The sequence below is a fragment of the Sus scrofa genome, chromosome 10 (genome assembly GCF_054392235.1).
Source record: "Sus scrofa isolate SSC_HxYL_T2T_F1_AM1 chromosome 10, Sscrofa_HxYL_maternal_Yorkshire_Landrace_v2.0, whole genome shotgun sequence".
Lineage (NCBI taxonomy): Eukaryota > Metazoa > Chordata > Mammalia > Artiodactyla > Suidae > Sus > Sus scrofa.
The window spans coordinates 5,688,235-5,711,767 of NC_139392.1; the positions used below are offsets into that span (position 1 = coordinate 5,688,235).

General features: G+C 34.9%; 1 protein-coding gene across 7 annotated transcripts in view; it reads left to right on the plus strand.

Moving 5' to 3' along the window:
- BRINP3 (BMP/retinoic acid inducible neural specific 3) overlaps positions 1-23,533 on the plus strand; it is a 407,019-nt gene that overhangs the window by 219,547 nt on the left and 163,939 nt on the right. For all 7 annotated transcript variants that reach the window (XM_013980016.3, XM_084979039.1, XM_084979041.1 and 4 more), the window contains one exon: positions 18,813-19,003. In XM_013980016.3, coding sequence (XP_013835470.1) covers positions 18,813-19,003 — 191 coding nt within the window. The remainder of the gene's footprint in view (positions 1-18,812; positions 19,004-23,533) is intronic.

A 23,533-nucleotide genomic window follows, 5' to 3' on the forward strand; every position in this document is an offset into this window, starting at 1 on the left:
ATTAAGGTGGAAGATGTAGGGGGTTCTAGCAGACAGAAAAGGGTAGCCATGTGTACATGCTCTCTCTCTATTACCTTCCTCTCTCAATGATTAATATTAAAATGATGAGATAAACAGACCAGACAAGCCTGGTGTTGAATCCTGATGCTCCTTTTTTTAAAAACCAATTGTGAGACTTTAATAACTGTTAAGTAACTTCACTGAGTTTTAGTTTCTTTTAGTAGAAAGAGGGAGAGTAATAACCCCTGTGACAGGGTCATGGGAGGATTCGTGTACGTGTAGGAAAATGTCCTTGGCATAAACATGCTGTCCTGTATGTTATTGCTGTTGTTGCCACACCAGTGTGGACAGCAAGACAATGACAAAATAGCTTCATGACTGTGAAAAATGATTCTGCGAACACTGTCTTTTGGGCTTCGTAATGATGATGATTATCAATTCAATAAAATCTGAAATAAAAATGAAAATTAAATTATTTCTATAATCTCTCTTTTTAAAAAAATCCAGTGGTCTTGAAACACATGCTTGGTTTCATGATCATTATATCAACAATGCGGAGTATCCAGAAGAATTTCAGAACATAAACTATATTCTTCAATAAGAAAGGAAGGAAGGGATGGGGGGGAGGTGCAGAAATCAAAGAGCACAAATGATTCTCAAGGACGGTTTTGTTTCTTAGCAGCAAAATTACGGTGACATTTTGATGTGTCTCATTGTTTTGGCATTATGGATGCCACATTCCTGTTTTAAGATTTTGTTTTTACAAGCCTGATTTATAAAAACCTTTGCGATAAATCGCTTCTTCAGGTTGATTTTTGAATGGTGACAATATGCTTTACTTCAATTATTTCAAGGTCTTATTCAGGCAGACTTGAACAAGACTTTTAAATAATGGTGGTGGGGGACTGGGAGAGTACAGTTGCTGTCCTCACTTGCCTTCTAATCTCTGATTATTCCTTAGATTCAATGTTCCTGGTATTTTCTGTTGGAATTCTATTTTCTCCTTTGAATGTTGCTTATATTTTCCTTCAGGAATCTCTCTGTTGGATAATGTTAATAATTTAGCTAAAGTGCATGAAATTAGTTAAGTAGCTTAAGGATACAAACTATCTGCAATTAAAATGCATACCAAGTTGATTTCAGGCAATTTAAAAATTATTGCTGTTGTAATTACACTAACCCTTTTTTGTTGCTGTAAGTGTGTTTTAGCTTCATATGTTTCACCTGGCTGAACATGAAATTGCATTACTTTATTTCTTTAAAAATTGATATCGGTGGTATTTAATTTGAGCAAACCCTCTCTCTTGCCTTAATTGACCAATACCAAGAAACAATTCTAATATTAACACACTGATATATAGAAACGAATGTTTTTTTTTTAACAAAAAGCCAGTTATTTTATAAGTAGATGCTTCCTAAGTAACTAGATCTTCAACGAAATTTAAGTCTTTTCTAAAACAAATTGAGTGTAAAATACTCTCTACCAGTATTAAGGTGATGAAAAGGACATAAATGAAAAATGTCTTTTTCCCCAAGAGTTATTTAGTACATCATACTGTTGACTTAGACATAAAACTTGGGATAGCATATCTGAAGCCTTTTAATGGGATATTTTATGATAGATAAAGCCAGTGATTGAATTACCTTCCTATAGAGAAAAATAAATTATAAAAAACCTTCTTCAATACATATCACTTTCCCCATTTGTTTCATCTTATAGCTTCCAGACTATTTATCAATACAGTAATTTAGCTTGCTTCTATTTGGGATAATGATATCTAAACTCCATCACTGTTTAAAAATCTAAAATAAGCTGCTCAATTCAAAGAATCAATCTTGAAAAAGATTGCACTCTTGGGATATATTGATTTCTAGCCGTGGAATATATTTCATGACTGTTTTTATAATGTATTTCATTATAATACAATATATGACAAACACTGAAATAAAAGTGTATCTGCGTGCTGAATATAGAAATACTAAAAAAAAAAAAAAAATGAGTGAATGAAAATAAAAAGACCTTAAAATTGTTGGTCTTACTGAGTAAAGGGTGGGCAGAGATAAAAAATACCAGGTCGGAGTTCTGGATCAATTGAAAAAGGACTAAGGAAGACGAAAACTAAAACATTCATTCAAAATGTATAAAAATATTACAATCACATATTTATCGTAATTTTAAATGTGGCCTGATCCTCATCTCCAGAATTACTCAGATTTGTCGAACCAGCTGTAGCAAAGCCCTGAGCCCCCTAGAGTCACATAAATGGTGAGCATCTCCTTGGTTAGGCTTGGCTCCCTAAAGATCAGAGTGGGTGCTTCTCTGCTCCTCCTGACCACACATCCTAAAGGGGAAGCGGAAGAGGCAGGCTGCTCTCTTCCCCACACCCAGCTTATCACTCGTTGCATCTCTGTGGGCAGAGTCAGGAATTTGGATACAGTAGGGACTGTTTAGGCAAAATACCTTCCCTCTAAAATACTCTTTTCAGGACAGAAAAGTTTTGTTTTATTGTGATTGGTGTTGCTGCTGTTGTTGGACCAAAATTCATTCCAGCAGCTAATAGGTAATGTATTAAGCACTGTTTATTTACAACTGTGAAGAGTATTTTTCATTCTGAGCAGCATAAAAACAGTTTCATTTCGACCACTGGATTTTGAATGCACAGAGTTTGAAAAGCCATAGTTAACTTTTTAGCAGACATAGTTACTTTTTTTTTTTTTTTTTCACTTACAGATTTAGTTTGGAATTTTTTCCTGAAAGTGCTTCTTATGAGAATGTATTTGTAGTTACCGCTTGGTCAACTTCAGCATATTGTCAGATATTTAATTTTGTTAAATACAGAAAACATTTTCTTTGTTGTTGAAGGGAAAATCTGTGTAATTGATGTCCATAATAACATTAACTCTCTAGGGTAATTATCTAAAATATCAAATACTACCTCAGTGACTACATACTCTGTAACTAACTAACTATACCACAAGGTAGTTTATTTAGCCAAAATTTTATGATATAGATTTTTGTGTGTATATCTCTCAAGGAAAAAAAAAAAAAAACAGAGATAACTAAACTAGAATATGATAGAATATTCTATTTTTTTTCTTATTTTCTTACACTGGAAGTATAGAAAATCCAAATATCCTCATTAAATTTCAGAAATACTCAATTCTCCCTTTTCTCTATGCAAATTCCATTGCATAGAGAATTTGCAATGTTTTTAATTCTATGTCCTGCACCATCTTCTTTCAAAATATATTAACAGCTACTTTTCTCATTTTCACATGGTCTCTTCTTAGGAAGTGCACATTCCTTTTATTTTAGTTTATCTGTAATATAATTTAAATAAGTTAATGTGGTTATGTATATATATATTTATATACACACACTTTGTTTCTTAAGCAAATATGAATAATTACTTTAAAATACATAGAACTATCTCCTCTACAAGAATACATATTCTGTTTAATAAAAAGAACTGAAAGAAGGAAAAGAACAGTTTTCTGAAGCTTTCTATCCCAGGGAATTATTAACATAATGGCACAGATGCAGAGAAAAGATTGCCATAGTGGTACTTAAAACCAAATATTTACTCATACTCCTACTACTTGAGATTAATTCTATTTGCTCATCTTTTTGTCTTTTCTCTCTCTCTGTCTCTGCTTTCTCTCTTTCATTCTATCATCTCCAGCCCTCTCATGTTTCTCTGGTAACTAAGACAAAGACTTGGAAATTCAAGTAATATTGTTAATTCACTTAATGGTTTATAAGACAGTCACATACTAAAATGATTCGAATCCATTTATTAAAATAATAAAGATAACAGGTGAAAATGAAATTAAAATTGCTATGTCCGTTGATCTTAATAATGGTATTCTTGGCAACTAAGTCAAAAGATAAATGCTAAGCTTTAGAATTTCACAAATTTGATTATATTTGTTCTTATTTTTCTTTATAGCACTTTGACGAGACCGATAAAATCACCTGTCCATTGATTTGACAAATATGTACTGAGTTACCTATAAAACTGCAAAGATTCAGGACTCTCCTTAAAAGAACACACAGGGCACTGATAATGACAGACATTTGCCTTGGTAGCAAAATTTACTGTGGTTTAGTGGCCATATTACTTGAGTGTGGTCCATGGCTCAAAGGCATCAGTATCACCTTAGAACTTGTTAGAAATGCAGAATCTCAGATTCCATCCCAGATTAATGAATCAGAATCTACACGTTAACAAAATCTTCAGGTGATTTATAGGCACATTAAGTGTGGACAGCACTATTTAGAGTATCTGTATAAATTTAGAGTGTACTTAACTGTTCCAGAAATCTCACTTCTGAGAATTAATCTTACCAAAATAATTGCAGGCACTATAACTACATCTAACAAAGTGTTCATTATCGCATTGTTTGTAAATTGCTCCAAAATAGAAGTAAGTTGATTGTATTTTACTCAGGGTATATTCTATCCTTGGAATTATATCTTTTCAGTTCCTCTTTTTTTTTTATGACATTGTTCTCTAAAGACTCTTGGATCTGGGCCCTTTTGTTTAAAATTTTTTCAGGCTTTTTGCAGAGGGGGGGTAGAGTTTTAATAACCATAAGATCCATTGCTTTCCTTTGGAGTGTTTTGCAAAACATCTTAAATTGCTTTGCCAAGGCTGCATAAGGCTAGCTATTTCCTTCCCATAATATCTTGCAGATTCCAATTGGTATTAAGCCAACATGTTTGTTTTTTACTGTCTTTATATATTTGGTTCTACTCCTTGTCAGAAGCCTATTTTTATACAATTTTTTTCCTTCTATATGTTTCTAAAACACTCTTTTTTATACACATCTGTATTAGTGGAAAGATACATATCACCAGGATTTATACCTTTTAACACATTAAACTAAGGAAGGGTGATCATTAGCAATGCGAGTAAACACTGTGACAAGTGAAACAAAACTTCAGAAAGACAGAGATACTTAAAATATGGTAAAATGTAGCACAAAGAAAAACGTGACCTGTTATTACCAAAAATAGGATAACATTTTTAGCTATAATGATACATCAAATGTAAAACGTACAATTACATTTCAGGTATGTTTGCACTGGTTATTCCCTTACAAAGAATTTCTACTCAAATGGTAGTTTGAGTAGAAAGCAAAACCGACAGTCAACATCAGATTTTCAGGTATAAGGAAGTTGAATGACCGGGAAGACATTTGCCATAAATGCACATTTTTTGCTGAGTGGAATGGTAATCTTGTCCATCGGCAGCAGCAATGATAAACTAAAATAAACGTAGCCAACATCAAAGCTCTTCATTGTAGTTTAAAAAGAAAGAACCTCAAATCTCAGGACATTGTGACTGTAATGCTTGTGTCTCCTTAATATTATTTGTTTCGACTGAGGACCCCCTGTGATTTTGCTCTGAGGGTCTCCTCATTCTGGGACTCAAGATGAAGAAGGCTCTTTGCTCCTGGCAAAGAGCAAAGGCAAAAAATCAAACAAAAAAACCCCAAAAAACAAAAAAAACAGAGTACCTTTCTGGTGCCTCTCGAAACTTGTCCTGAATCTCGGCATACCTGGCACAAATTATTCCACTGACCTAAACATTTTCATTTTCAATACCAAGTTAAAGGGAATCATGCATTGTTCTTCTTTACAAGGGACCGTTAATCCATGTGTGCATGTTTGTATCCATAACAGAAAAAAAAAAAAATTGCAAGGAATCATCTGTCGCATCATCCTGTTGATCTGGCCCTGGCATTCTTTTACTCATCCTTGTATCCACTGCTTTTGGTTCTAACACTTTGAAAGCCTTACCTCTTTCCCCAATAACTATATACATGAGAATGCCAATTGAGAGAATCCACATGAAAAGACAATAGTTGAAAGTTGTTTACTTTCTCTCTGTCATGGATGCAGTTTCGATGACTTGAAAACTAAGACAGAGAAATACATAGTATTGAGGTCCAAGTCACAATTACCTCTTCCTACCTTATGAACTAATCATAGGATAAAATTAAAGTCATGATTTTTTTTTTTGGTTGTTTTATTGTCCTCTGTTTCTCATGCTGTGTGAAAGCATCTTCCAATATGTGCTTTTAATGTACATAAACTACCACAGCAGTTGAGTTGTAAAAGGTACAGCTGCATGATTTCTATGTGAAATAATCACATCTTTTTATGCCTACCATCGTTAATCCTTTTCACTTTCTAACAGACTCAGAATGTTGAATCGTTTCAAAATCATATTTGGTTTTTACGAAGTGGGTGAATGTCCTTTGGCATTCATGTCATGCTTATGAGCCACAGCTGGTTTAAAAAAATGTGGATGAAAGTAATATTGGAACACAATTTTTTTAGCTGATTGAATAAAATCTCGGTTTTTAAATCTGAATATTTTTGCATAGAATTCTGATGAACTTGTATAACGGACAGAGATTTACAATTGAAGTTGAGACTGTATTATTCTTTCTTAAGACACACTGTAAAAGTTTCAAAGAAGGTAAATAACGTGAACATCACAAAAGCATTTTAGTCATGTAAAATTTAAAAAAAAAAAGCAGAAATTTAAATTGCTTTCCTAGAGGAAAGAAATGGGCTTATTTTCCATCTAAATTGAATGGCCTTGTCGAAATAACTTAGATCCTTAACAATACATGACTTGCAAAACTTGAAAGTAGCATAAGCTAGTCTGCTGACATCCCTAGTTATATGTTCTGTTTCGAAATAAGAGATTAAGACAAAGGGTGCATAACAGAACAGTTATGATCATTTAAACTGCAGATTTAAGCTGCCTCACGTGCTTTACTGCAGCAAAAGCTTTTGCCTACATGAAGTACCGTTCCACTCTTGAGAAGAACTAGAAGCGATTTATGAATGGCTTCTATTTATCTGGTTCTTGTAAAGGATAACCAACTACTATCTTCAATAATCCCATCTATCTTGATGACAATTTCCATTAGAAAACAGTTTGACTAATATCAGGTTTCCGGGGTGAAATTTAATGTCTATGAAATTCTAACAAGAAAAATTTAAAAACCCAGTTCATTTACTGTTGGGCCCTAAGAAAAAAAAAAGGAAAGGAGAGGAAACCAGAATTTATTGTATACATCATGTGCTCTGTCAAACTATCGAGAGGAACTGTATTTTTTAATCTTCTCAAGCAGTTGCAAGTAGGATATTTTTTAGTCTGTTTTATAAGTGAAAATGCTAAGGCTATGTGTGATTGTATAGCAGAGGGAACTATAGCCGATCTCTTGGGATAGAACATGATGGAAAATAGTGTAAGAAAAATGTTTGTCTATGTATGACTGGGTCCCTGTGCTGTACAGCAGAAATTGACACAACACAATCGACAATACTTTCTAAAAAAAAAAAAAAAAAGAAACCTCAAAAAGCAAAATCCTGTGGTTATCAGTTAGAGGGAAAAAAGGCTGTCAGGATACGCCCTAAATACACCTGACTCCAAAACTCATGCTTTCCTTTCCCTCAATATGTCATGTTTCCTTCAAATTAAAAAATAAAAAAATAAATAAACAGAAAAATTCGTAATAAAATTAAGATTTACAATGGCATCTTTTCATTTGCTTTCCCCTGTTGTTTGTAGCACATATTCTCAGCATAGAAGGAAGAAGAAGCATTGGTCTGTACCTTCCAAGCAAATGTGAAATCCTTGAAAAATAAAGGAATTATTTTTCACATGTCCAGGAGAAAAAGAGTAAAAACTCCAAATATTCATGGTAGTGTCCGTGGGCCATTAGTTTCCTACCTTTGTCTTTGATTACTTAAGCCCGTTAACTTTGGTCTTCCCTTTCACTTCGTTGTAATGAAAGCCACTCTGAAATAGTGATCCCTAGCTCTTGTTTTGTGTCATTTTGCAGTTGTAGCATGAGATGGTCTAATATTTATAAAATATTCTTAAATAAAATTAGTTCAAATTTGTTTTTTGTTTTATTTTTAAACTCCGTTACCCTTCCACCACCCCTCCCCATATCCTTTTCTCCACCGGCAACCACTAGTTTGTTCTCTATAACTGCGAATCTGCTTATTTTTTTGTTATGTTTGCTTTTTGTTGCATTTTTTATTTTTTTAATTTTTCTTTTTTTTTTTTTTGCCTTTTCTAGGGCCAGACCCACAGCATATGGAAGTTCCCAGGTTAGGGGGTCTATCGGAGCTGTAGCCGCCAGCCTACGCCACGGCCCCAGCAACATGGGATTCAAGCCGCATCTTCGACCTACCCCACAGCTCACAGCAACTCCAGATCCTTAACCCACTGAGTGAGGCCAGGGATCGAACCCACAGCCTCATTGTTCCTAGTTGGATTCGTTACCCACTGAGCCACGATGGGAACTCCTATTTTTAGGATTTTTTTTTTGAGACCTATTTTTCGAAGTGGCTGCACCCATTTAAATTCCCACTAACAGTGTATGAGGCTGCCCTTTTCTTCATGCTTCACCAACTTTTGTTATTTGTACACTTTTTTCTCTCTGACAGGTGTGAGGCAATATCTCATTGTGGTTTTTATTTGCATTTTACTGATAATTAGCAATGTCGAGCATCCTTTCATGTGCCTATTGGCCATCTCCATGTACTCTTTGGAATAATGTCTATTCAGATATTCTATCCATTTTTTAATCATATTGTTTGATTTTTTTTTAATGTTGAGTTGTATGTGCTGTTTCTATATTTTGAATATTAACCATTTATCAAAAATATAATTTGCCAATATTTTCTATCATTCAGTAGGTTGTATTTTTATTTTGTCAGTGCTTTTCTTAGTTATGCAAAACTTTTGAGTTTAATTAGGTCCCACTTGTTTATTTTTGCTCTTTTTACTTTTGCTTTAAGATACATATCCAGAAAAATATCACTACAATTTATGTCAAAGAGTGTTTTTCCTGTTTTCCTCTAGGAGCTTATGGTTTCCCTTATTAAATTTATACCCTTAAACTATTTTGAGTTAATTTTTGTATGTCTGGTGTAGGAAAGTTCTAATTTCATTCTTTTACAGGTAGCTCTCTAGTTTTCCTAGCAGCATGTATTAAAGACACTATCTCATCTCCATTGTGTATTCTTGCCTCTTTTGTCATAGATTAATGACCATAATTGCAAAGATTTAGCTCTGGACTCTGTAGTCTTCCATTGATCTATGTGTCTGTTTTTGTGACAGACCATATTGTTTTGACTACTATAGCTTTGTAGTATACATTGAAGTCTGGGAGTGTGATTTCTCCAGCTCTGTTCTTTCTCAAGATTGTTTTGACTACTTGGGAATCATTTCTGTTTCCATAATTTTTTTTTAATTATTTGTCCTAATTCTATGAAAACTGTCCTTGGTTTTTTGTAAGGATTATATTGAATCTATAAATTGCCTTGGATAACATGGTCATTTTAACAATATTAATTCTTCCAATCGATGGACATGGTATATATTTCTATCTGTATCATCTTTAGTTATCTTCATCAGTGTCCTAGTTTTCCACGCCCAGGTCTTTTACCTCCTAGGCAGGTTTATTATATTTTTTTAATATGGTGGTAAATCAGACTGTTTCCTTAATTTCTCTCTTTGCTAGTTCATTATTAATGTATAGAAATGCAACAGATTTCTGTATGTTATGTGTCTAGTTTTGTATTCCACAATTTTTCCCAATTAATTAATGAGCAAGAGTAGTTTTCTGCTAGTGTCCTTAGGATTTTATAGTATAGAACATGTCATCTGCAAAGAGTAGCAGTTTTATTTCTTCCTTTCACATTTAGATTCCTTTTGTACATTTTCTTATGTGATTGCTATGGCTAGGACTTCCAAAAATTTGTTGGCTAAAAGTGGCAGGAGTGGACATCTTTGTCTTGTTTTTGGTCTTAGAGCAAATACTTTCAGCTTTTGCCATATGTTTTTGAATATGATGTTAGTTTTTGGTTTGTCATGTAATGCCTTTATTATGTTGATGTATATTCCCTCTCTGCCCATATTTTGGAGAGTTTCTATCATAAATTGATGTCGAATTTTGTCAAAAACTTTTTCTGCATCTATTGAGATGATCTTTTTTTTAATTTTTTTTCAATTTGTTGATGTGGCATATCACATTGATTTGTAGATACTGAAAAATCCTTGCACCCATGGGATAAATCTCACTTGATCATGATTTATGATCCCTTTAATGTATTGTTGGATTCAGTTTGTGAGTATTTTGTTGAGGATTTTTGTATCAATGTTCATCAGTGATATTAGCCTGTAATTTTCTTTTTTGTATGTGTGGTGTCAGGGTGATGTTGGCCTTGTAGAATGAGTTCAGAAGTATTCTTTCCTCTGCAGTTTTTTGGAATAGTTTGAGAAGGATAAATGTTTACACTTCCCTAAATGTTTGGTAGACTTCATCTACAATGTCATCTGGTCCTGGACTTTTGTTTGTTGAGAATTTTTAATTACTGGTTCAATTTTAATACTGGTAAGTGGTCTGTTCATATTTTCTATTTCTTTTGGGTTTAGTATTGAGAGATTGTACCTTTCTAAGAATTTGACCATTTCTTCTAGATTACCAATTTATTGGCATATAGCTGTTTGCAGTAGTCTCTCATGATCTTTTATATTTCTGTATTGTTAGTTGTAACTTCTTTTCCTTTTCTGATTTTATTGATTTGGGCACCCTCCATTTTTTATTCCTGGTGAGTCTAGTCTGGCTATATGTTTATCAATTTTGTTTACCTTTTCAAAGAACCATCTTTTTGTTATGTTAATATTTTTTTTTTTGGTCTCTATTTCATTGATTTCAGCTCTAATCTTTATTATTTATTTCCATTTACTAACTTTGGGTTTTCTGCTTTTTTTGTCCTTTTCTAGTTCCTTTAGGAATAAGGTTAACTTAATTTTTTAAATTATCATGTGCTACTTCTCCTTTTTTGGGTGAGATAGGAATCAATAGAAATCCCATTAATAAGAAATAAATGATGTGGAATATTTCACCAGAAGAGTGAAGATTATGGGGATACAATATTTTAAGGACTTTTTGGGAAGATCTTTAATTTCTGTATATGGACCCAAATTATGACTAGTGTTAATGAATTTATAAAAGAAGGAGATTGTTAAAGAAGTAGAAATCCAGGCTTAGGTTCATCACAAATAAGACAAAATAGCTAAAATTACCAAAAATGTCCAGATATGTAATGAGTTGCTTTAGGTAGTTCTAGTAAATTGTGACGAATAAAAACTAATAGCATGCCAGCAACATTTGAATTATTATTATAATATTAAGTCTTTCATAGATATTAACTCTTTTATGCTTATAGCCACACTTTGAAGGAGCGATTACTATGCTCATGTTACATAGGAATCCTAAGTTATATATTTAAGACCATCATATTACTAAGTAGAAGCTGATGTTAGAACCTAAATCTCTTTTGCAGTAGTAGTTGATACACTTAAATATAAACCATAATAATTAATTCTACATTTTTTTTCCTACATAACCACATACTTCGGTAAAAGAATCCATTCTAGTGGCCTAATCATCTATTCTGCTCAAGGACATATATTTTAAAAATTAATGTTGGACACCTCCAGTAATGTGAAAATTCACTACCAGGCAAGAGAGACATAGTGTAGATGATTCTTTTCACATATTTAAATGGCTCTCTTACATCTCCAAAAGGCAAAACTAATGTCCAATAAATCAGTTGAACCAGTATTTTGAACTTAATGTATATTGCCTAATTGAAGATTATAGTAAGCTTCCTTCTAATACCAAAATCTGTAGAAAACAATATGAATGCAGAGAGGCTGAGCTTGGATTTAGAGGTAATTTGCAAATGAAATCATCTGAGAGCTATTAAATCATTTAGAATTTCATTTTAGCCATAATATTAGAGTCATGAATTTACTAGTTACTTAAGAAAAAATTGTTATAACCAGGTATGTTTTCAACATGGGCCAACCACAGATAGTTGCAAACATTCATGCCATGATATTTTTTTAAATGAAATTTTCAAATATACTCAAATTAGAGAGACTTGTATAATACATACTCATATACCCATATTAATCTCATATGCTATATAAAACTGTACTGCGACCGTTAATATTCCTACCTACAAATAGACTAAAGAATGAAGTTTGCTGATTCTTTGTACATTTATTTGTCTGTAGAGTATTCCAAAAATGGTCTTACATTTAAAATACTATGCTCAAGAAGTTCCCACTGTGGCTCAGCGGTTAATGAACCTGAGTAGCATCCACCGGGACGTGGGTTAAATCCGTGGCCTCACTCAGTGGGTTAAGGATCCAGCATTGCTGTGGCTGTGGGGTAGGCTAGCAGTTGTAGCTCCAATTCGACCCCTACCCTGGGAACTTCCATGTGCCACAGGTTCAGCCCTAATAAAAAAAAAAAAGATTAAGACAAAAATAAAATAAAATACTGTGTTCATAGGTCAATTAAAAGAGCTACTTTTACAAACAATAAACAATTACTTGGTTAAAAAAAATGGCTTTTTCTTTTTATTTATTTTTTTTTTTGTCTTTTCTACGGCCACACCCACAGCATATGGAGGTTCCCAGGCTAGGGGTCTGATTAGAGCTAAAGCCACTGACCTACACCACAGCCACAACAATGCCAGATCCGAGCTTCGTCTGTGATCTACACCACAGCTCATGGCAATGCTGGATCCTTAACCCACTGATTGAGGCCAGTAACCGAACCTGCAACCTCATGGTTCCTAATCAGATTCATTAACCACTGAGCCACAGTGGGAACTCCAACAATTGGCTTAATTTTAATTCTTAAGGGTTGATGATTTTTTTTCTATTGGATTTGATAGATTTTTATAATTAAATAAGATCATTATAAAAGATCTTATTTTAGTGTTAAAAAAAAACTTTAACAAAGTATATTCAGAGAAGTCTTTATTCCGAAAGTTCCTTTCATTCTGTTCTCTCCCCTTTCTTTTAGGTAAACGTAGATAAAAGAGTTTGATTAATCCTTCCAGTGTTTTTTTTTTCCCTAAATAAAACATAAATCCATCCATATATTTATATCACCCCTTTTCTTATAAAAAAAAAGTCCCTCTTGTGAAACACAATTTTATCCACTTTGCCTTGGTCATGTTTGTGTGCAGAAATAATTCTACTTTCTTATATAATCAATTCCTATCGATTAGGCATTTGTGTTGTTACACATATTATTAAAAAGCCACAGTGAGACACCTTTAGCATATTTTAGCCATTGTTTCTTTGGAATACATTCTCAAAGTTGGCTGCAGAGTCAATTCTTGCTAATAACTGCCAAATTTCTCCCCACAGTTTTATCATTTTTGCCCTTGAGCAACAATATATCAGAGGACCTATTTTCTTCAAGTGTACCCACAGCTTTGCCAGGGTTTTCAAACTTGTGAATTTTGGCAAAGTCCATAATAACAACAAGGTGATACATCAATATACCTTAAATTTGTGCTTCTCATACTATGATTTAGATTGAAAGCCTTTTCAATTTATATATATTTTTTTGTCTTTTCCTATATAAACCCTCTTATCTTTCTATGCCTGAATCTTGTTTCTTGCTTGATTTTTAGAAGCTCTTGGAACGTTACAGTTATTAGTCACTTGTCCGTAATATAAGTTGCAAACATCTCTCCACAATGCAAAATTTATTTGTGTTTTGTGCTAAAAAAAAAAAAAAAGAAAAGAAAACCAGCTCTTTTTATATTGCCTAATTCATCTTTTATTGTGTTACTTTTGGACTTTTAGCCATGGTTAGGAATGCTTTTTCCCATTCCTGCATTTTCATTCATTATTTTTTTAGTCAATTCTTTTCATTTTATTAAGTATTCATGTCTCCAATTTGTTAGGAATATCTCCTCAGATACAAAATATGCTTTAGGAGTTCCCATTGTGGCTCAGCAGCAGTGTTCTGACTAGTATCCCTAAGGACAGAGGTTCGACCCCTGGCCTCACTCAGTGGGTTAAGGATCCAGCATTTCCATGAGCTGTGGTGTAGGTCACAGACGAAGATCTGTGATCACTGCTGTCAGCTGTGGTGTAGGTCTCAGATGCAGCTCTGATATGGCGTTGCTGTGGCTGTGGCTTAGGCCAGCTGTTGGAGCTCTGATTTGACCTCTAGCCTGGGAACCTCCATATGCCATGGATATGGCCCTAAAAAGACAAAAAAAAATGTATATATATGCACATGTGTATACCTATACATGTATATGTGTGTGTATACACTTTATTTTTCAAATGGCTATTCTGATGACACAATGCCATTTATTGAAAATTCTACCCCTCCCCATTGAATTAATATTCTATCCTATATACTAAATTTTAATATATACTTGATTTTTTCCTGTTCCAATGGTCTCTGTATTCGTACATCTAAACTACACTGTTTTAATTATATACATTTTAAAATATGTATTCATATACAGAGAGGTGTTTTCATTCTTATCCATTCCTTTGGAAAGTTTTCTGTTTACTTTTCTTTGATTTTTTCCTTAAAATTTTTATAATTAACATCACTTTCTCTAGGAGACAAAAAAATGACACATCTGGTTCTTTAATAAAAATTGGATTAAACTTACACATTAACTTCAGGAAAAGTGATATATTTTTAACTTTGAATATTCCAGTTCAAAACAAAGCACCATGCCATTTATCGGTCTATTTTTGTCATTTTCAGGAGTGGCTTATAATTTTGTATGTGTGTTTTGCATTTTTCTTTGTGTTGCACCTTAATCCATTACTTCTAACTAATTATTATCTGAATATTTCAGTCTATCAAATTAGTAATGTTTTATTATTTTCTGCAATGTTACTAAGTTCTGTTACCATGTGTTTATCCACTGATTTTCTTGAGTTTTTCAAATGAACAATCAGGTTATCTGTGAATTTATTAACATGTCAAAAAGTAGTATCAATTGTGGGTTTATTTATCTGGTTCTCATTTTAATTGAAATGCTTTATGGATAGTAAGTACAGCATTGTCTTTTAGGTGGCAAATCATATATTTTATCTTTTAAAGGATTTTTAATTGAATCCTAACTTATCGAAAATTAATCAGCAATAGGTATTATCAGTCATGTATTTATCAATCATTTATCAATGCATTTATCAAATACATTTGTACATGTATCACATGTATCAATCAATAATGTATTTATCAAATGCATTGTAGGCATTAATGGAGATCAAAGATTTTCAAGATATACTTATAAGCACAGTTACATTGAACTATCTTTTCACTTCTACAATTCTATTTGGTCATGAGATATAAGCTTTAAAATTTACTATAGGATACAGTTTACTATTGCTTTATTTTTTTATTTGGCTTCAATAATAATACATTGTAATAATTGTTGTGTGTGTGCGTGTCATCTTTTCCAGATTTTTTGTTCAACATTATACTCAATTTATTACAGCTGTTTTCCTGCATTTCATATCATCTGTAAACATTTTAAATAATATCAGATTTTTTTGTTTTGTTTTGTATTTTTAGGGCCCCACCCATGGCATATGGAAGTTCCCAGGCTAGGAGTAGAATCAGAGCTACAGCTGTGAGCCTGCACCACAGCCACAGCCCCTCGGGATCTGGGTTGTCTCTGTGACCTACAACACAACTCATGGCAATGCGCAGACTCTTAACCCACTGAGCAAGGCCAGGGATCAAACCTGCATCCTCATGGATGCTAGTCACCATAAAGGCCAATTGATTGTGTTTTATTTATTTAGTTAGTTAGTTTTGGTGGAGGTATTCTGTGCTGAGACATTTAAAGTTATTTACAAAAGTTTTACAAAGTAATATTTATCTTAAAATGTATCTGTTTAAGAATTCCCACTGTGGCTCAAACATCACAGGGAGATGGAGAGGAGGAATTTGGTCAGATATGAAAGATGATCAGATGTGCAGGATAAGGGATTCTTGCTAAAGTAACCTGACAGAAGTCTTCCTTAAACGGGGCTCTTGAGAACATGCCCAAGGAAAGGGTCTAATCAAAACAAGCTCCTGGGAGTGTGTATAGAATTTGGTTAGGAGAAACTCTGTCAAATGATTTTTGCCCCCACATTTTTGGAAATTACTAATAATTTTTTAACAGAATATGACCAGTTTTTCTAAATGTTCCATATACTCTAGGAAATAAGTTTTCATTTTCCTCTCTATTAGTATAAGGTTTACCATTTTCCTCTAAGATCTACCTTATTAATGCGGTTGTATAGATTGCTATCCTTACTTTTTTTAAACCCTCCCGCCCCCCGCATCTATCTAGGTCTAGGAAATGTGTGTTGGAGTCTCCTAAAAAATAGCAGCGTATGCATATTTTAACCTATACCTTCCATGTCTTCTGCTTTATGACAAGTGCTGCAATTAAAGCAAATTTGCAACTCTTAGTCTTTAGCACTCTTCAGTATATTTCATTTCCCCCTTTCATTAATGCTGGTATGAGTTCTACAATATATGATGTAGACATTATTCAATTTGCTTCCTTTTTATTTTTGCATTCACATTGACAAAGACAAATGTCTTTGTCATTTTGTTTTTTACTTTCCTTCAGAAGATCTATCTCTTGCTGTCTTCCTCTGTTCAGGCTGCTATAGTGAAGCATCACCAACTATGTAGCTTATAAACAGCACACAGCAAAAATGTATTGCTTATAGTTCTTCAGGCTCTAAGTCTAAGATCAGAATGTCAGCTAGCATGGTTGGATGAGGGCTTTCTTCCAGGTCACAGATTTTTTTCCTGCTTTTTTTTTTTCTTTTAGGGCTGAACCTGCAACATATGGAGGTTCCCAGGCTAGGGGTCGAGTTGGAGCTGCAGCTGCTGGCCTATACCACAGCCACAGCAACCCCAGATCCAAGCCACATCTGCGACCTACACCACAGCTCATGGCAACACCGATGGATCCTTACCCCCCCTGAGCAAAGCTAGGGATCAAACCTGCATCCTCATGGTTGCTAGTCAGATTAGTTTCCACTGAGCCATATGGGAACCTTTTCCTGTATCTTTACAGGTAAGAAGGGACAAGGAATTTCTCTGGAGCCTCCTTTCCAGAGGCACTTCTTCCATTCCTGAGGGCTCCGTCCTCATGACCTTCCACAGGCCCCACCCCCGAATACCATCATTTTAGAAGGGTAGCATTTCAACCTATGACTGCTGAGGGGCACAGACATTCAGACTATAGCACTCGCATGTGCACAGAGCAGAGCCACATTAGGGGTTCATAGACCATCTGTATCTACATCCAAGATGCTTATTTGGGGACGGCTCACAACTTGGTGCTCAAATGATTATTCTCGGATTCAACTGTCTTTCTGAGATGCATTCCCTCAAATGTCCTACCAGCTGATCCTCTCCTTCAGGGGCGAATAATTGCTGTGGGTTTTCTATAGTATTTTACTTATATATTCCCCTTCTTGCTCTCAGATGTTCCCACCGAAAGCGGTATATCATACACAAGGTTTAAGGCTGTTAGTAATTTGGCCCACTCATTCATATTTTTTTCCTTCAGCTCTTCTACTCTGCCTGATTTCCAGATTGCATGCTGATATCCCAGTACCAACTCAGAATGCCACTTTCCAGGATAACATTGCTGACATCTTCTTTCTGATACCCATTTACCGCATCTCTTGCAGAGAAGCATAAACTGTCACATAGCACTGGATGGTCGCTTAGGCTGGGTCACTTGAAAGATGGTATTATTTTTAATTTGGAGAAGAAATGTGAACTATTGTTCTGTTAGAAAATCTCATTTGGTCTTTCATAAAACTGGCTTTTGCCAATTCATCAGTGGGCATAATGCCACCTGAACAGATGGGTTTCTGAAAGAACAAGAACAAGCTTCAAGTTTGACAATTATGTGCTACATAAACATCCAAGAATATGGAGGTCTGAGGATGGCAGCAGTGCTTCATGTTAAACTTAAATGATGTTGACATATTTTGTTAACATTTGTACATTGAAAACTGTGTAATATGCTTTAAATTTCACCTTAGTGAAACCATTGTCAAGTACCTAAAACTTCCATGGAGGTTAGTGATTTCCTTAGAGAATATCTGACTAATATAAAATATTTTGATATCATACCATGTTTGGGAAACCTCTGAATTTAGTACATATATATGTATGACTATATATTCATATACATGTTTTCTCTGCATTTTCAAGAAACAATTGAAAACAGCTAATGTTTTGTAATAGACTTGGTCATGTTTCCATTTTCCATGCTGATTTGTAGTAAATACTGAGACTATTTAACATAATTTTTCATCTGAATTTGCTTTGGGGCCTCAAGAGTGTTAGGTAAGATAAACTATTTGTTGAGAAAGTCAACAAAATCTAGAGAAACTGTTCCATAACAACTTGCTCTTCAATATTTACTAAATAAGTGGGGGGTTTTTTTGTTTTGTTTTCTTGTCTTTTTAGGGCTGCACCTGCAGCATATGGAGGTTCTCAGGTTAGGGGTCGAATCAGAGCTACAGCTGCTGGCCTACACCGCAGCCACAGCAACACAGGATCCGAGCCGCATCTGCGACCTACACCACAGCTCATGGCAACGCCGATCCACAACCCACTGAGTAGGCCAGGGATTGAACCTGCGTCCTCATGGATGCTCGTCAGATTCGTTTCAGCCACAGCAGGAGCTCCCTAAATACGTATTTATGACGATCAAAATCCCAAAATATAAGGATGCAGCAAATAGTTGTGAACAAAACAAAACTCCCTGACTGTTAGTTGTTTATCATTCTTTTGTTTCCTCGTGGCTGTAACCTAGGCTTCCTCACCTGCAGGTAATGGAACACCCTGATTTGAGGTGGAAAATGGAATAATGTAAAATATTATTAATGCAGGAGAGGAGTCACTCACCATTTTTGTGGACAAGCGGAAGCTGAGCAAACGATCTGAAGGAAGTGATTCCAGCACCAATAGCTCCTCGGTCACCCTGGAGACGCTCCATCAGCTGGCTGCCTCCTATTTCATTGACAGGGACAGCACCCTCCGGAGACTTCACCACATTCAAATCGCATCCACTGCCATAAAGGTAGGAGGGCGTTGACCCTAAGATTGTGTCCCAGCATCCCCTTTTCTGTTGCTAAAATCCATGTCTATGTATGCTTTTGTCTCACTGATTTCAACATGTGTATCCTGGAAAATCATTTTAGATTCCCTTACATTTTGAGTGTTGCAGTATAGTCAAGATGACACATTGTATCTATTTTCATGTAATTTGGTGATCTGAATGATTGGGTCAAGGTTTTTCATGTCAGAGCATTAATTGAAATATACTTGAGTTGTGCAAGTTTATCTTGGGGTACACGGACCCCATAAAGTGTACATGGATAAGGCTTTGTTTTAATGACACGGATTTCTTTTGTAAAATTTCACATTTTCTTGCGTGCCTTTAAAAACATCATCCTGAGAAGGGCTCAAAGGAGGTCAATGACATAAAAACATTAAGTCTAATTTAAGGAGTATTTTTCTCCCAACGTTTTTAGAACACAATTAAGAAGTATAAGTATTTATTCAAAAGTTTCTAGAAGTCAAGATACACCCATAATCTAGAATTAGTGGATAAACTCCACATGTGCACGAAAACCCTTGGCTTCTAACTCAACAAAGGTTGACTTTGCCAGAGAAAGGGAGAATAAGATACCTTTACTTTTCAAAAAAAAAAATGAAGGGAAAGAGAGAGAGAGAGGCAGGCAGTGGTTTCCAAAACAATAGATGTTTTGACATATTTCTCTGGCAGTTTGGATCTACATGTTATTGTGTTTGGCCAATGGCCATTGCAGTTCTAACAGCCCAGAGATTTGGCACTGTGTGTCAGTGTGATTCTGCACTAAGTTAACCAGAGCAAAATAAAACATGAAGAGTATTTCTTAGGGTTTCAAGTGGTACATTTCCTCATTAATGTAAAAAGTAGCCATTAAATATATCATTCTATTGTTTGATGAGATTCAAATTGTAGGTATTATTTTTTCATTGAATTGAAAATTTAACATGTTGATATGTTGAGAATGCTAATAAAAATTAGTCCAAGGTGTATCTTTTGTCCAAGATTATATTCAGGGGAATCAAAGGTGACCTGAAAATATTTTTATATTAAGGGTTAAGCAAGCAATAACTGCCCATCATTATAGTGCTAGCAGATGAGGTTAAGAAAAAGAATTCTATATATATAAATTATATAGTTATAGTTAGTCTACTTCTGACTGTAGGACTTGCATTATATTGAGCAATCCAGTATATAAATAGTATTTATGCTGTGTGGATAAAAACTTAGCCAGCACGAACACAGATGTAGTTCATTTAAAAATTATTGTAAGGTAGAGCAGTATTGTAGGTATTTAGCTTGAGGTGGCTGAGAAGAACTAGGCTTTTTCAGAAATCAATTTCAATGATATACACAGTAACTTAAAGTGTATTTTCTAATAGAAGACATCACTGTTGTAAGCGTGTTTATTATTTGGCTATTGATCGTTTTTGCTCAGTACCAGGTAGAATTATACAATAGAGTTTTTGTACTCACACTAAGTAAGAAATATTCTTCATTCATGGTTCATGTCAAAACTTAATGGATATTTGTAAATACTCTTTTCTTCCCCAAGAGAAGTGCAGATCACCCAGGGCCTCTGCTTTAAGGGTTCAGACAATTGCATGCAGGCCTTGTTCTTAGATCTGGATGAACCCACCGGCAATGATAAGTCTCAACAAAGGTCAGAGTCTAGCTCTCTGGTACGAATGAGCCAGCCCCAAAGGAGACGTGACTTTTACTAAGGAGTGATCTGTGAACGGTTCTGGGGAAGAGAAAGAAGGAGCTGGGAGAGTGGGAGGGCGAGCAGCCTTACCTTGAAAGGACTCCAGAAAGTGTGCGTTATCTGTTAAACTTGGAGGGGCGTGCTAGAGCCTCTGATGGAAATATTTTAAAGGGTGCGTAGAGTGGCAGGGAACAGGAACGAAAGTGGGGCTTTCATCAGGGAGAGGAAACAGAGCAGTAGGCGGATGATGCAGAGATGGGTTGTAAAGAGATGTGCACATGGCTTGTGAGTAACTAAGGGAACAAAGGAAATGAGGTCCATCCCCCTGGCAGCCACATGGCTAAGAACATAATCACAGGAGTACATAGGGAGCATGGCGGCGAGCTTGTAGGGCCTGGGAAAGAGGGGAGGGTGGTTGGACCTCTCAGGGTTAAATGTAGGCCTAAGGCAGTTACAGTTTCAAGTGACTGGTGGTTATCTGGTCCAGGGTCAGCTGCAATCTAGGTTATTGTGACAGCTCTGGGGAAAGATGCTTGAGCAGGTCTACAGAGTCCTCGAATTTCATGCACACTTTTATTCTCCTGTGCATTTTCCTGGGGAGTATACTTTTTTAATTTTCATTAGTTATCATATGTGTCTCTACACAGGTAAAAGTTGTCTCTCCTCAATTATAAGATTATAATTGGTTAGATGTAAGTTAAGAAGGTAAGAAGGACTGAGTGCTGAGGGTAGTGCTTGTGTAAGTAGAATCCAAGGACGTGCAACTACTGAAATCCTTTATACTTGGATAACTAACTCAATGCAAAGTGCTTTTGTAGGATATCTGAAACTCCTTTACTAAATCTTTAAAAGTTCAATGCATTGCTTTTTTATTTTAAAGATTTCCACTAAGGATAGCAAGAGCCACAATTTCCTTGATTAGCTAATATACCTTGTGTTTTAAGTGCCACATAGTGGGCATTTAATTTCTTGAACAATTGTTATAGGAAGATGTCCCTTGATTCACGTAACTTAGGAGACAGAGTATTGTTAAAAAATAAAGTCACATAAGATCATTATCAGTTGACAGCAAAAATAAAATTAAAGCTGCATAATCATGCCTGCTTTTATCATGCTAATTCTTGCAAAAACACAAAAGAGTTGGACAGATAGCATTAACTATGAGCCAGTTTCTGGAAAATGGAATAGAACAAATTGTTGTTTTTAATCTCGTAATTATGAATGTAAATGTAGATTGCTGTTCATTAACACATCTGTAAACAAACAAACAAAAACAGAACGGCTCAAATGCTCATGTAGCTTAATTAACTGCTATACTATTCTAATAATGGCATTTATATCAATATAACGATCAATGCAATAAATAACATGTCAAGTACAATGTCAAAAATTGTCCACCATTTTCAGAAGATTCAACTCAATTGACACAAGTTATCTAAAAGATCACACTAGCATATTCTTTAGGTTTATTTTGAAATGGTCAAATAAACCTTAATATGTTATCAGCAGTGGTGAGAAAATCAAAATAGACACTGACACTTGGGGGAAATTTTAGTCTATCCCCTGAAATAACATCTGTATGTTTAAAAAATTTCCTTAATACTCTAAGTTTTAAAAATCAGATTACATGCAGTGAGTGAAATTAAAATATTTTCAAACTGGATAAAAAATTTAAAAGACCTCAGTTATTATTATTTTTCTAAAAGAAGAATATAAGGTTCTCTATTTTTGGCATCTTTCTAATATAGAAAAAAATTGGAATGATTATTAAAATTATGGTGTTTAGCATTTTTCCCAAAAAAATTAGGAAAAAGCACAAACAATGTAATAAAGGTACTTACCGATCAATATTCCAGCTGAAAATATTCATCTCCACGTGATGTTTCAGTGCTGCATAGTTCCCTTAAGTGTGTTGAAGGTGATGTTGAGAAGCTCCACGACCTTAGAATTGCATTTCTACTTCTAAAATTATACAAATACACTAAATGAAAATATTAAAAGCAATTTATAAAATTAGGATATGCATTAGAAAATACAGTGGAGAAAAGACCATTCCTTCACCAAGCAGCCCTGGGAAAGCTGGACAGATGCACATAAATCACGGAAGTCAGGACATTCCTTCACCCCACACGCAACTGGACAGCCACTGGGAAAACTGGACAGCCTTGTGTGAATCAATGACAGTGGAACACACCTTCTCACCATGCACAAAAATAAACTCCAAATGGCTTAAAGACGTAAATATAAGCCGTGGCACAACAAAACTCCTTGAAGAGGACATAGACAAAACATTTTCTGGTCTAAATTATAGCAGTGTTTTCTTCGGTTGATCTCCTAAGGCAACAGAAATAAAAGCAAACCATAAATAAAGGAGACCTAATCAAACTTAGAAGCTTTTGCACAACAAAGGAAACCATAAACAAAATGAAAACACAACTAATGTCCTGGAGAAATATTTTCTAACAATATTACCACGAGGGCTTACTTTCCGAAAGATGCAAACAGTTCATACAACTCAGTAACAGAAACAAACAAACAACCAACCCAACAAAAAATGGGCAGAAGGCCTAAAGAGACATTTCTCCCAACAGGACAAACAGACGGCTGATAGGCGTATTTTGAAAAGAGGGACAACAGCACTAATTATCAGAGAAATGTAAAGCACACAACGATGAGGTACCACCTCCCACCAGTCAGAATGGCCATCACTAAAAAGTCTACAAATCTGGGAGTTCTCTGATGACCTAGTGGGTTGAGGCTCCTGCGTTCTCACCGCTTTCACTCTGGTTGCTGCTGTGCAGTGTAGGTTCCAT